Source organism: Lepidochelys kempii, chromosome 4 (assembly GCF_965140265.1).
Source record: "Lepidochelys kempii isolate rLepKem1 chromosome 4, rLepKem1.hap2, whole genome shotgun sequence".
Taxonomy (NCBI): Eukaryota; Metazoa; Chordata; order Testudines; family Cheloniidae; genus Lepidochelys; species Lepidochelys kempii.
Genome location: NC_133259.1, coordinates 19,380,063 through 19,395,117, shown reverse-complemented (window position 1 = coordinate 19,395,117; position 15,055 = coordinate 19,380,063). Strand labels below are relative to the sequence as shown.

General features: G+C 41.2%; 1 protein-coding gene across 1 annotated transcript; it reads right to left on the bottom strand.

Moving 5' to 3' along the window:
• Positions 1-209: 209 nt before the first annotated feature.
• On the bottom strand, positions 210-2,816 carry LOC140909941 (uncharacterized). The gene is made up of 2 exons (XM_073340033.1): positions 2,752-2,816; positions 210-1,373 (listed from the first exon to the last, which is right to left on the bottom strand). The coding sequence occupies exons 1-2, from the start codon at positions 2,803-2,805 to the stop codon at positions 438-440; spliced, it is 990 nt and encodes a 329-aa protein (XP_073196134.1). The 5' UTR covers positions 2,806-2,816; the 3' UTR covers positions 210-437.
• Between the last annotated feature and the right edge of the window lie 12,239 nt (positions 2,817-15,055).

Genomic DNA, 15,055 nt, shown 5'->3' with positions numbered 1-15,055 from the left:
GAGTCCTTTAGAGATCTACAGTACTTATTTGACAGGTTTCAGAGTAGCAGCCGTGTTAATCTGTATTCGCAAAAAGAAAAGGAGGACTTTTGGCACCTTAGAGACTAACCAATTTATTTGAGCATAAGCTTTTACAGCTCACTTCATCAGATGCATTCCTATGAATGTAGCTCACAAAAGCTTATGCTCAAATAAATTGGTTAGTCTCTCAGGTGCCCCTAGTCCTCCTTTTCTTTTGGCGAGTACTTATTTGGGGATACTATTGGAGGGGTGTCTTTTCAGTTGTGGTTGTTTACCATTTACCAAGTTAGTTTTAGTTACTTGAATCATCGGAATTATTTTCACTGATACCTGTTTGTAGGCTGTTGCCTTTTTCTCTGTTTTGCCGGCGACTGGTATCTGATGCCTTTGGAATGTCACTATTGACTTATTGAACTCTACTGTCTTGTTTCATTGGATTCACTGGAGCGGCTGGATTCACTGGAGCTGCTGGATTCACTGGATTCACTGGAGCGGCTGGATTCACTGGATTCACTGGAGCGGCTGGATTCACTGGGGTCGCTGAAGGCACTAGTGACACTCTGGCTGACGGAATCATTGGCGGCACTAGTATTCTCATGACCAGATTTACTCGAACTCTTTGATTCACTGGGAATACTCTTGCAGTGTTTTGGAGTGGGTTGCTCAGAGTCACTGTTGCTTTCTTCCTGCTGACTAGAGTTAGAGTCACCACTATCACCAGCATTACCTGGATCAACCCTTTGCATGCCTTCATCGTTAAAAGAACAGCTGTCCGAATGATGGTGGTTACTATCCATATCCTCATCCTTTCCCCCTACATTAAAGCCACTGTCAGTGTGGGCTTCTATGACATCTTGTTTGTCAGTGGAGAGCTCTGCATCCTCAGGTGCAAAACCCTCTTCTGCCCATGCTGAACCATAAACGCTGTTTTCCCCTGGCAAATGTTCAGATGGATTCTGTTCACTGGTGTGGTTTGTGTTCACATGTAGGTCTAAATGAGGATGGTTAATTCCTTTCCCTGTGCGGAGCTCAGCATTTTGATCAATGTTTTGTGTTCCCTGGGTATTATCAGGGTCCTCAGGGGCTGGTTGATTATTGGATTTGTCCTTATAAGCCCCCTGGGGATTGTTAATATCAATTGCAGACACCTCTCCAGTTTGATTGGGTCCTCTTGTATAATTACTGAATTTTGCTCCTTCTGGATGCCCATTGTTTTCATTCTCGTCATTCTGTTGGTTCCTCCCAGCATTCCCAGAGCCATTGCTTAAGATTTCTTTGTTTGCATTAATGGCATTAACATTGGCAACATTTTCCGCATAGCCACTTCCAAGCAAATTTACACTTCTTTTGATCTGTCAAGAGGACACAATTCAAACTATATTATGTTTCTAAAGCACAATGAAGGAATAGAATATCTTACCTAATGTACTGAAATACTGGAGCACTAAAGAAAAAATCCACTTAAAAATACAAATTAATTACCATTTCCTCTGTTGGAAATGTAATAGTCACCTGCCAGATTACCAGTGTTTGGTGACAAACTATATCTTCTCTTTAGCCCTGATTCAGCAAGTCCATCCCTGTTCAACAAAATACTGAAATGTCTTTAAATCCAACTAACTTTAATGGGACTTAAGCACACATTTGAGTGTTTTGCAGCGTCTTGCTGAACTGGAGCCTGTGTGACTTCAATTTACTTGCAGTAGCCAGCATTAAGCTATGGGCAAAATGGACTTCTCTTACAGCTGAGCAAAACATCTAATCCTGTTGACAACAATTGAAATAATTTGCAATTTCACTAATACATTAGGCACACTGAAAGCACCAACTATTTATTTTTGCTTCAAATCAAAGTGAAAATAGATTTACAGCGGTGTAGCGGAGATCAGCATCTGGCCTCATAAGCCTGACCCTGTTGTCCTTTTCCAGCTTTCCCTGGGTAAGGACTGCAGAATTGAGTCTCATTTTCTGAAGGCTGAGGAAATGCAGTGCAATTTGCACAATACCTAAGACTCTCAAAAGAAATAGTTTAGCTAAAAGGTTATGACACCTGCCCCTTTTAAAAGATAGGTAGAAGACTCGGATATTGTAACAAGGCCAGGTAAGCCTTTGACCAGATTTGTAACACAGTCTCTTCTCTCCAGCAGACTCTACTATTGCCTCCAGGGGAACAGCTTGATTACGGGCTTATGTTTCAAAATTGGAAAGTTAAATTGATGTAGAGTTAGAGATGAGGAAAAGCATCAATTGATTTGCTATGCACATATTTTTGCAAAGAGGCGATGTTAGTAAAACAAAGCATCAAAAGACATTATGAATGCAAATTTTAAATGTGCGCCAGTCAGATAAAAATGAAAAATTCAGATAATTTTAAACTGTCTCTTTGATGCAGTAGGATCAGATTAAGAAAAAAAGTTGCTCCGTTTATATTTTGCAAGCTGCACCAGATTTGTTATGTTATTTAAGAGTATTAGGCAGAATCATAAATAATAATTTTGCTACAGTGTACACAAGGGAAGCATAATCCAGTCAATTAAGTAATGAATGGATGACCATTTGTCACTAGATCATGAAGTCCTTGTAATCGCCGACTCTCATTGATTTCAGTGGCAGCTAGGTTAATATAAGGGCCAATGGAGCACCTGTCATACACAAAGATGCAAATCACTGGATGATACCGGTAACTCTGATAGTGTTTGTTGCTTGCAGGGGCTGGGGGGTCATACTTACTGGAGAAGCAAAGGATATACCTAGAACACTCATAAACAGAAGCAGAGTATTCATGCTTGGAACTACTTCCTGCAAGAAATGGAAAGTATGTTATTTCTTACCAATGCCCATGAATATTTCACAATATAATAGAGCAATAATATTTGATCAGCACAGATGGGCACTTGGTCAACCATGTGTTTTAATAGAGCTGGCTGAATTATTCATTGCTGTAACAGAGTGGCAGAGCTCTCCTTTTCACTCCCCCTATAAGCACATGTTGGGACTTTACAGGGAGAGGCTGACTGAGTCCCGCTGGCTTATTAGACCAGCTGTGGCTTGTTGACGTTGGCCTCTATTTAGTGGAAGCGGTTCTCTTGGTGGAAGATAATGGGACCTAGGACTGAGAGACTGAAGCTAGGCTGAGGTTTATGTTTGTTATTATCAGAATGTTTGGACTAGGTAAAGTGCATTTAGATTCTGATTGGAACAAGGAGGAAGCTCCACATATCTACCCCACTGCCAATTTGAACTGTCTTCCAATGTGCAGCTTAGGTCTCAGTTATAATGGCTGTGTCTAATTTCAGTTGATGCAGAACAGTGTTTTCTTCATCATGCAGGCTAGTGGCATCTGAAAGTGAGTATTGTTATTTTCTATGGGTTGGGTTCTTTTCCCACTGTTGCTTTCTTCTTTTTGTCTTACTATACCAGGTTTGCACAGAGATGCTGACTAAAGTGGCAAACAATGCCCAACTGGCTTGCCTGCTTTTTTTTGAGTTTGGTCTCAGTTTTGAGATCAGGACCAGTCTGTACTGGTAAAAAGAAGAAGTGAAGCAGAAGTTTCACTTGTCATCCTGCAGCAATGTTGTCACAGTTAAAGGGCTAGCTGCACCTCTGACCCCCTTTCTTTGGTCTCTCTGTCTCAGGTCTCATTCCTTCACCTCTCTCAAGGTGGAATTCGACAGTTCTCCCACTCTTGAATCAGACCATAAGGTTCCTTATTCTGTGTATTTACTGTGCTTACTTGGCAAGTCTGACTGGGGTCAGTCCTGAAAATCTTCCCTTTAGCAGCTTGTGACCAGCAGTGAATCCAGTAACCCAAAACAGGCTTCTTAAAACAAAGATTCATCTTAACAGTAAGAACAAAGTGTAACATTAAATAAATGGATTTTTAAAACAACAAAATGTCTGTTTATGCATGTCAGTTCTACCTGAAGTCCTAGCCAGATCAGTTTTATCCCAGACCCTTAATCTCTGGGGATCTGGCCTATCTGTTCCCTAAAAATAACTGCACCAGAAAGAGAAAGAGTCGCTTTTTTTTAATCCATCCACGTTTCAGTTCTCTCTTCCTAGGCTTCAATTTACAAACCGGTTTGGTGAGCTCCGCAGGTGTTCAAGCCAGGGCATCAAAGTGAATAGCTCTTGTCTTTTCTCTAGTGTTTGTAGAGAAGTGTATATCAGGACCCAGCACCCCACCTCAGCCCATGTGCATTTCCCAACAATCCTGCCATTGGATTAACTCAAACTAGACTGACAGTACACATTACCGTAACCCAGTCAAGATATAGTATTCATAAATTATTACAGGCAGCTCCAAATCCGTCACATATGTAACTTGTGGTTTTCCATGTTTTCCCACAGACCAGTTATACACTTTCAGTCTCAATTATTTTGTTTTCCTTAATCTAAAATAACAATAAAGAGGAACAAAAATAATGTCTCTGTGGGAGAGAACTGTCTGTGTGTGTGTGAGAGAGAGAGAGAGAGTGTGATATCTGAAGAGGCTGCAGCAACTAGCAGGAGAGTGGGGTGGGAGGATGTATTGTTTCATGGTCTCTGTGTATATAATGTCTTCTGCAGTTTCCACAGTATCCATCCGATGAAGTGAGCTGTAGCTCACGAAAGCTTATGCTCAAATAAATTGGTTAGTCTCTAAGGTGCCACAAGTCCTCCTTTTCTTTTTTCTGAGATCTAAATGGCTGTTGTCGCTACACACAGACAAAGTTCCTAAAAATTTAAAGGTGCAGTGCACACAAAACAAGGCATCACAGTTACATAGCCACATCCACCACATAATTCACAAGTGGAGCTGAAGTATAGTTAAAAATGGACTCTGCATGTGAGGACTGCTATTCTGTTATGTCTTTTTTTTTTTTTGTGAGGCATTAGTGGGATTAGTGTGAGAGCTCTGTTCGGCAAGTAGCAGGCTGTTTACAAGAAGTCTCACGCAAATCCTCTTTGTTTCTCATGTGCTAGTCTCACTAAGCCTTTTGAGAAGAAAATGCATTTAAAAAAATATCTTTGGGAAGCACCAGCCTCCTTATGATATGTATAATTCTCCTCTTTAACTACAATGTCTGGGGTCTGTGTGACCTCTCTTACCTTTAACGTTGACAGGATGTTAATCTCACATGAGTTTTACAATCTCAGAAGGACAGCCAGTCTGCCAAATTAACGTATATTGTCAACAGGCTTTATTTGCAGTGGGAGCATCTGGCATCTACTACTGTAATACTATAGTCAACTGATTTTGTTCTCTGTGGATACAGCACTAAGTATACAAATGTAGGCTTCAATTATCAAGACAAGGTCTCAGGCCTTATATGCCACCTGAGAACAAAAAAGCCGCATCCGTTTGCCGATTTTCGTTTTGTGGCTGGCCAAGCAATTCAGCACTGAAATGGGCCAAACCATAGTCTATATTTTCTCATTAACACAGGGTCCAAGTTGTGGAAAACCACAGGGAGGTAGAAAACTCATAATAACGGAGACTCCTCCCCTCACAGGTATTACTGCCCAATTCAGGAGAGAGAGAAACTTTCCTTATGTGGCTGAAAAAAGTACTCCTGGCTCTAACAAAAGAGCTAAACCAACAACCTATACATCAGATGGTCTTGGCCTGGCTGTCTATGAGATTACCAGGGTTGCGTGAATGTCCTCCTCCACTTGGTAAAGGCCATTATGGCTCTGTGGGTTGCCACTGAGTGAAGGATGATAATGTTAATATCCTACTGTAGGTGCCAATCAAGCCAGCCCTCTCTTATCAGTATTATTGAGGAATTTATGAAAGGAGTGCTGGGAGCATCTAGAGGAGATCTGAACTGGCCCAGAGGGAGCTGGTTCCAATCACCTTCTGGAAGAAACCAAGGTCAGAATCTTTGAGTTGGAAATGTAATTACCTCTGGATCGGATTCTCACTTCAAGTGTCAAAGGACCTATATCAGTGGTTTGTATGGAGCAGGGGTGTAATTTAGGAAAATCAAGCACCTCCGAATTTCTTTGCACCCAGGATCATCCAGCTCAAATCATTTCTAAAATGTGTGTCCCTTGTACTGGATGCCCAAGTGCTGAAGGGAGAGCCACAGAATCAGATGATGTGGCTAAAGCCTAAAGTAATACAAGCCCACAGAACCCAGCGTTTTCCTGCTCTAACTCTGTGTGGGTGCTGAGGTGAGGGGAAAAATGGAAGAGTCCACAGCCAGCAACTGCTGACCCTGCAGGCTGAGCCTTTAGTGTTTTTAACTCTTGCAGAAGTTAGTGAAAAGAGCATCCTTAAAAATACTCTCCATTGTGGACCAGACTGTGATCAGCCCTTATGCCAGTGCACAGAGGGAACCATGCAAGGGGTCAATCACCTGCTTCCTCTGGGAGGGCTAGGTCATGGCTGCCTTCTCCCCATGCACTGAGCCATTATTGTGGGTAATTCAGACTGCTCAGCCACTATGAAGTCTAAGCAGTCCCAGGAAAGACTGTGCAATCTGAGGTACAATTTGTCAGTGCTCCTCCCACTGTGGTGTGGCTTCACCCTGCCCCCTACACAGGGCACTGTGCAGATTGCATAGCTTAACCCTATATGTCTGATGAATGAGCAAAGGGATTGTATCACCAAAAAGAGCTGCTTTCCCCAGTGGCAATATCATTTTAGGTGTGACCATCATACACATATACAAATAACACACTATAAGCTTAAACAAGATTTAAACAAAACATCCTAGATACATTTCTTGGCATTTATATTTCATGAAATCAAAACTCAACTTGAATTTTACCAGAAAACCTGTTTTAAAGCTACACACATACCTTGTTGGAGCACTGCAGTAAAGGATCTAGCAGAAAGTAACACTTTTTAGGGATATTTTCTAAAGAACTTCTGAAAAAGAATCTGCCAATATTACAGCATTTATGTTCTTTGTGCATCAGCCCCTACGCATATGAGCCTAACCTGATACCTCGAAGTAATTTAAACTCTGTTCAAGCTTCCAAACAACCAATTGTAACACAGTAACTTAAGTATGTCTTCACAAAGTCTTAAACTAAACCCCACTAATCTCCCACAATAGAATCTGAGATGTATTTACTTGCCCTTTTGTTCTTGAAATTTTTAGGCTACTTTCCAGTTAATTAAAATTTCCATTATAGAAAGACCTATGTGAAATACAAGTTAAGTGTATTTTTTCTTGAAGATATACACACACACACACACACACACACACACACACATTATTTCCTGGCATTATGATTATGTGACATTTTTTTATCTATATTTTTCTGAGAACTATCCAGACTTGTAAATGAAAGGAAAAATTTTTCTGACACTCTTAATCCTGCTGAGTTATCTTTTAATCTTCCCCTTAATAGCCACTTTCTGAGTGCTAGTGATATGATCCTTCCTGCATCTCTGCCTCCTTCATTGTCTCTTTTATTTTCAAAAATCCTCTGAAAACACACCTCCTTTTCCTTATTTATACCTTCTGCTGCTATGTCTAACTTTCTATGTAATTTTGGAATAAAGCTTGTATGAAAGATGTTATGCAAAAAATAGTTTCACTATATGACTTCATTTTAGCGCAAGCAACCAGCAAGCTGTAACAATTTGGGAAATTTACTGATACATATGTGCCATTTCTTCATCTTATAGTGGCACCTTGGGGCCCCAGTCAAGGGTTAGGACCTCACTGCACTAGGCATTGTACAGGAAGAAATTCCTTGTCCCAAACAACTCATAATCTATATAACCGGATCCAACTGGTGCAAGAAACAAAGAAGGCGGCATGAGTTGGAAGGAGGAAGTAACAATAAGGAGGTACGTGTGTACATGATGATCTATATGATCAAGAGCACATGACGAGATCTCTTGAAGCCAAGGGGATGCTTACGGGTTACAGGGATCTCCTGTATGTACGTTATATAGTTCACCAAAAAGTGCCATGGGGGGCTTCAAATAAAAGCCAATGTCATTGTAGCAAACGTATGGACGGATGTGATGCAAGGAGTTATGTATCTATACTGAACATTATGTTCTTTAGGTCTGCAACGAGAGACTGGTCACCAGCAAAAGTGAAAAACTGGTTTTCTGTCAGACAAGAACTGTTTAGCTATCTGGCTGTTTGCAAGTAAGTTAAGTACTGCATGGTGCAAATGGGTCTCCTCTCACCAGTCTAAACCGGATGCTACTGAAGGATTGTAAATACATCAGAGAGAGAGAAAGGTAACTGGAAGAAGCAACCTGCATGGGGGGACCCTATCTTGAGGTGCACATCAAAGGTTTGCTCTGTTATATTTGGGGGGGGACAAAGCAGGCATCCTGCCATCCTTCACCTAGGAGGTAAACAGAGTGTGTTTGCTTCATGAAAGAAGGGGTCTCAACCAGGCTTGACTGGAGAGAACTTTGGGTGAGACAACCTCCTGTCTAAAGAAGCTTAACTTGTTAGTTAAGTTTAGTCTCTAGAAAGCGTGGTATGATTTTGTTTTATATGTAACCAATATTCTTACTCACTATCTCTTGATTCTCTGTTCTTTGACAATAAACTTATCCTTGTTTCACTATAAATATAGCTCAGTGCTGTGGCGTTAAGCTAAGTGCTGGTCCTGAGCTGAATCTTACAAGCTGGTGTTTGCTGTTCCTTTGGGAACAGTGGGCCTGGTAATTCCGTGAACGTCTAGTGGATAAGGGACTGGACACCGAGGGCTCGGGGGGTTGGTGTGTGCCTGAGAGCAAGCCCTGTGGAGGTCTAGAGGGACTGCTTGTGCTGCCAGAGGCTGTTGGTGTCAGGGAGTTGATCCACAGCAGGCACAGACAAGACTGCCTCATGCTAAGGGCAACCCTGGGACCTCTCAACGTTGGGTCCTCCTGGGGACTGTCACACTGTGGTTACACTGCATACCTGGTTGCCGCTGCATGCATTGTGAGTGCTTTCAATCTCCCCAGTAATAGGGGTGTCTGGTATAACTGCTCTTACAGGATTTGTGCCATTGACATCCGTGTGGGCAGGATCAGGCCCTTGAAGGGCACAGAATGGATTTTTATCCACATTGGTAAAGGAGGCATACAAAATTGCCTGGATTTTTTTAAATGCTTTTGAGGCAAATATAGTTCACATCAGTGCATTGATTTCAATGTGGGTAGCGTTAGCGTAAAGGAGAGCAGAATATGGGGCGGAATGCTGGCCTCATCGATAAAACTGCCATTGATGTCCATAGGGTGAGAATTTCAGCCTTGGTGTTTTGTTCTGTATTAGGACAGGATTCGTTTTAAAATAGAATATTAGGGGGGTTTTAAGGGTTTTATTGACCTAAGTCTAGCTGAAAGATCAAGCTTCCATAGATGCATTGTCTCCGTATTCCTTACGGGAGTGAAAAACATGTTTGACAATTATTGTAAGAAGCTACGACTTGGGGATACACAAGGAGAACATAGGTTGAGTAAGAATTATTATTTATATTACAGTAATGCCTTCAGGCCTCCAGCTGCTAAGTGTAGTACACATAGTAAGAGAGAGTCTCTGAGTCTACAATATAAATAGACAAGACAGACAATGGGTCAGAGAAAGGAAATATCCCCGTTTTACTGATGGAGAACAAAGCTCATTAAAGCCAATGGAAAGACACCCATTGACTTCAATGGACTGTGGATCAGGCTCAGAGAGATTAAGCAACCTGTCCAAGGTCACAAGAAAATCTGTGACAGAGCCAGAAACGGAACCCAGCTGTTTTGATTCCGAGCCCAGTGCTGTAGGCATAAAACTCTCCTTTCTCCTGTACTTCCAATGTACTGTTTTAATTGTGTCACATTTCTGACTAAACTGCATTTTGATTTACACAACCCAGATTTTCTGCACAGACAAGGAGACTGGCTTATGCCATTTTCCTGGTAAATTTATCCCTGGTGCCTAGTTCAGACATAAAATTGCTAAGCTGACATTAACCTTGGAAAAAATAGTTTTGCACATTATGCATATACATGTACACATATAATAAGCACCCTAAAATTAAAGTAGTGATTATGCTATTGAAAAATGAAGGTTTGGAAAGAATTCAGGCCATAATAAAATTAACGAGTGCTTTCCAGACAGAGGCAGAGCAGGGTTTCAAATGGGAGAGGATTGTTGTCACCATTCAGTTATAAACTTTGCTTGTTTGTAGAGATTTAATCACTTATGCTAAAAAAAACCTGTGGTTCTCTTCTACCTTGTATTTTAGGGTGTCACAGTATAATAATATGGATGGCCAACCACTTAGTAACTCTGCTGTTATGACAATAAGTGTGGAAAGCAGGAAATTTACCGTACATTCTCTGCAAGTTTATGTTTTAAAACTGCAAAGAACAAAATTCACTCACAGATTAAACCCGCTGCCGGTTTGCATCAGGCATAGATTTGGCCCAGCAATCGTCATTATACTTAGTGTTGGGGAAATTCATTCTTGTACAAAGAATAATCACAAGGTCTGTGCATCACTGAGTGGAATGTAGGCCTGGTGTTGGATTAAAGCATGTAAGCCAAAATTTTCAAAAATAAGGAGCCTAAAGATAGACTCCTAAATCCATATTTGGATATCTAAGTGTGGGATTTTTCCAAAGGACCCAAATGACTTAAGAAAAAATGATTTTTAATTTGTTTTTTGAAATGTTGATTTTTTTTGTTTGTATTTCATAAAATGTTTGTCTTTGAGGGTTTTTTTTTCTTCTCAATTTGTTTGTTTGTTTTTGTTTTAGAGAAGGGAGAAAGCCAAGAACTCCCCCCCCCACACACACACACACAAAACAACCCCAAACACTTATTGAAACATTTTTAAAATAAATAGTCTGGGTTTTGAAAATAATTTTGTTGATGTCAAACAAACAAAAAATCTCAGAAGGAAACTAAAATTTTCTATAAGAATTTTCATTTCTTTCAGAAAGGTCTTTTTGGTAAAAAAAAAAAAGGTTTTTATGAGGCAGCCCAAGGCAAACCTACATTTCTGAGTGCACAGCTGTCAATTGCTCACGTAAGTACCACTTTTAATGTGCAGTTCTTCATTTGTGCAAGCAAATTCAGCATTTGCTAGTGCAACTGATGCATGTACAAAGTTTACAGGGAAATATTAGGTTTCAGAGTAGCAGTCGTGTTAGTCTGTATTTGCAAAAAGAAAAGGAGTACTTGTGGCACCTTAGAGACTAACCAATTTATTTGAGCATAAGCTTTCGTGAGCTACAGCTCACTTCATCAGATGCATAATACTGGATGAAGTATGTCAGATGCCACCTTTTGAATATTTGACTGTATCTTGCAGGCTACATGAAGGGGTCTTTGGAAATACGGGAAATAACAGGTCTGTTGTTTTTCAAATAATCAGTTCTGTTGACTTTTTATTTGGGACATAGTGCAACTGTTTCTCTACTATGAGGAAAACAGAGATGTATTTAAAGTTAAGTAAGAACCAGACCTCTCTGATAAAAAGCAGGCCTCTTTTACCTGAAGTCAGAAAAGGTCCAGCTAGGTGTAAAATGCTTACTGCAACGGGATTTTTTGACTATGTCACTGTCTATGACTATACTCAAGTGACTTTTGTTCAGCGGTTCGTTGATTATATTTTATTATAGTCAATGCCTATGTTAAGAAGTCATAACTTATCTGCTTCAGCAAAGAAAATGCATTTAGTCTACGTAGTATTTTGCAGAGCAAGGCAAAAAAAAAGTCCCTCCTATTCTTAACATCTCTTCTCAACCCCCCCTTCCCCCCAAGCATTTAGCAGAAACAAATACTAGACCACACACGTCTGGGGGTGCACAGTTTTAGAAAGCAGGAAGACAGCATAGGCAGTGTAATAAAAGATGACAGGGCTCAGTACTGTGTTTTCTGGGCTCTTACAGGATACTTACACACACACACAACTTGGTAGGGGGATTACACTGAGTTACGCAGATAAACATAAATCAATGAAATGCACAGGATAAGCTCTTTGGGTTTGCAACCTCTCATTACTTTTTAGCTTAAAGGCACACTCACAAGTTAAAAATCCTGGAGCCTGATTCTCCTTGCGCTGACTCCATTTTTACACCAGTAGGATTTTGTTGATTTCCGTGGAATAACTCCTGATTTATACCAGTGTAAATGTGCAAAGAATCAGTGGTGATGAGCTCAATAGAGATGCCTAAAATAAATCAGTGGTTGCATGCAGTGTTGTCGTAGCTGTGTTGGTCCCAGGATATGAGAGAGACAAGGTAGGCGAGGTTATCTTTTTTTAGTGGACCAACTTCTGTAAGTGAAAGCTTGTCCCTTCCACCAACAGAAGTTGGTCCAATGCAAGATATTACCTCAGCTACCTTGTCTCGCTAAAATAAATCAGTATTTTTTAAAAAACAAATGCATTTACCTTTGTTATTAATAAAGCAGATAGTGAATTAAAATGACACCTTTCATGCTATTGGGTCTCCCCCCTCAGCTTAGGCAGTGAAAATAAACTGGTCAGTTTCACCTCTATTTCTGGTCAGGTTTCACTTTCTGGCTGTCATAGGTTTGCACAGTGCTGTAAGGATTGAGTTGCAAACATGTCAAAGGAGTGGTTATTTGTTTAAAGTAGCTTTCCCCATTAGAACTGACAAAAAAGTAATGGAACTATTTCTCTTGGTTTCGGCTTTTGTAAACTCTTGATTTTTTAAAACCAACCTCGACCAGCGTCCCTTTAAATTCCCAGATACTATTTCTGGCTAAATCACTGTATTCAGTTATATTTACCAAAATAAAAACCCACATGAAAAGTCAGAAAAATATTGAAAAATATATATGCATCCTGCATTCTGGCCTCAAGCATCAGGTACTATGTTTGCTAGATAAATTAATAACAAAATTAGTCCCGAAAGTTAACGGACAAACACAAACTTTTAACAAAAATAGAGCTGTCTGCAAATATTTCAAGCTGTTTTTCCCATATGTCAAATACTGTGGGCACAGATGTCCCCCCAATATTCGCTCAAGGGTGTGGATGTGGTGGCTTAGAGGAAATAACACCACGAAAACAAATCGATGGCCTCCCTCTAAAATTATTGAAGTGGTTTGTGATGAAGAACTTGATGCTATTGTTGCCTATTTAACATCTTTAAATCTGTTAACATGACACCCTCGTGACATAAGGGAATGGTGAAGAACTGAGTCCTTACTAATATGAGGGTAATGGCTGATGATAGGGTAGGGAAGTTGTCTTTACACCTGCACGTTTACATACCTAACAGCATAGAATACTGTTTAGGAAAGCATTCCTAAAAGCAATACCACTGCACTGAGGTTAAAGGGACAGAAATCCACATTCACCAGTGGACAGCTAGTGACCACTCTCCTATTGTGATGATCGGTGACTCATTAAGCAAAATCTCCGGTAATTTTTAGCCCCAGAAGCCAGACCTTGCAGAGTCCATTCGCAGCAGTTGGCAGCAAATCAGTCCCTGCAGATTCCCAGCCACCACACGCTAGGGATTATGGGGCAGGTTTTCAGGAGTTCAGCACCCAGAGCTCACATTGTGACACGGCCAGATTTACAGAAGAACTCAGTCTCCCAGTGTGCTGAGCTCATTTGGAAAATCTGCCCACTTGCTCCACTTCCTAAGTGGGTGCTGAGCTTTTTTGAAAAATCTAGCCCTGATTGTGAGTGCCAACCCGATGGGGCTTCATTTCCCCAGGACGTGGTACTCCAATCTGCAGTCAGCTCATCTTCCTTTGTCTGTCTCAGAAACTGGACTGAGCTTTATGGAGTGGGTGGGAATAGAGCAGAGCGGATCAAGCTGACCCCCAAGTTTCATACTTTGCAGCTTCTCATCTGACCCCTGTTGAATCAAAAGTTGCAAAGGCACAATCTGCCACTTCCGAACAGGAAAGACGGCCACTGTTTCAACCCCTCCATTTAATTAAAAATGTGCTGCTATCAAAAACAGCAGGCAGAAAAAACCCAACCCACTTAGGCAGTGCAAAGGCACAGAGGCTATGTCTGCGCTGTGATAGAACACCTGTAGCTGGCCTGGGTCAGCTGCCTTGGGCTCGTGAGGCTCAGGCTGAGAGGCTATACAATTGCAGTGTCGGCATTTGAGCTCAGGCTCCGTGTCCCAGAGCCCAGGCTCCAGCCCAAGCTTAAATGTTTACTCTGCAATTTTCTAGCTTTGCAGCCCGAGCCCCGCAAGCCCAAGTCAGCTAACACAGGCCAGCCGCGGGTATCTCATTGCAGGGTAGACATACTCTGAGTGGCCACAGCATGACAGAGCTGCACTACACTCATACAATTGTGTCTTCATTTAGGGCCATTTTCTGCCATTGATTATTCCTTTTTTGCTTAATGCAGAACTCCCACTGACATCAGTGGAAGTTGTTGTCTGCCTGGCCTGAGACAGTCCTGAGAATGAAATAGAAAATACATATTGCGAAGGAAATGCCTGAAATGTGTTATGAATATTATACACTCCATCTGACTGATTGTTATTGTGGTGTTGGCTATAGGGCTCCAAAGGCTTAATTCCAACAGCAGCTAACTGCTTATAGGCAGGAAAGCAGATGGTCACTTTAGATCATTCCATTTACCAATACTTAAAAAAGACAATGCAGGTGTCATTCCCTTTGAAGTTTGCCTCTGACCACACTGAGTTCAGCACCTGGACTTGGGGAGGGTGAAGCTCGGGAAACTAAAACTTTAGGGTGGCCAAGCTGAGCCCCAAAAAGCACTGCGGGGGAGAGAGAGAAGCAAAAACTGCTGCAAAGCAGGCCAAATTCCACTTCCCAGAGGTGGGGGTATCCAACGCCTACCTAAACTTTAGTTAAGACAAATATGCATGTAGACTGTTCATTGTGTTAAAAGCCCTTTTTGTTGTTATACTGGGATTCTGCTATTAAGATTAAATAATACTTTGTTTTGAAAAGGCTGGTTTGAGTTGCTTTATTCACCACTGGTCAAAGCTCCCAAAGAGAAGACTTGCAGATGCCAAAGCCAGTCAGGCCTGCTGAGTAATCACAATTGGTACAGAGGTAGCCCAGGACCCAGTCTAAGAGTGGGAAAATTCCACCTTGAGGGAAGATGCAGGGCCTGT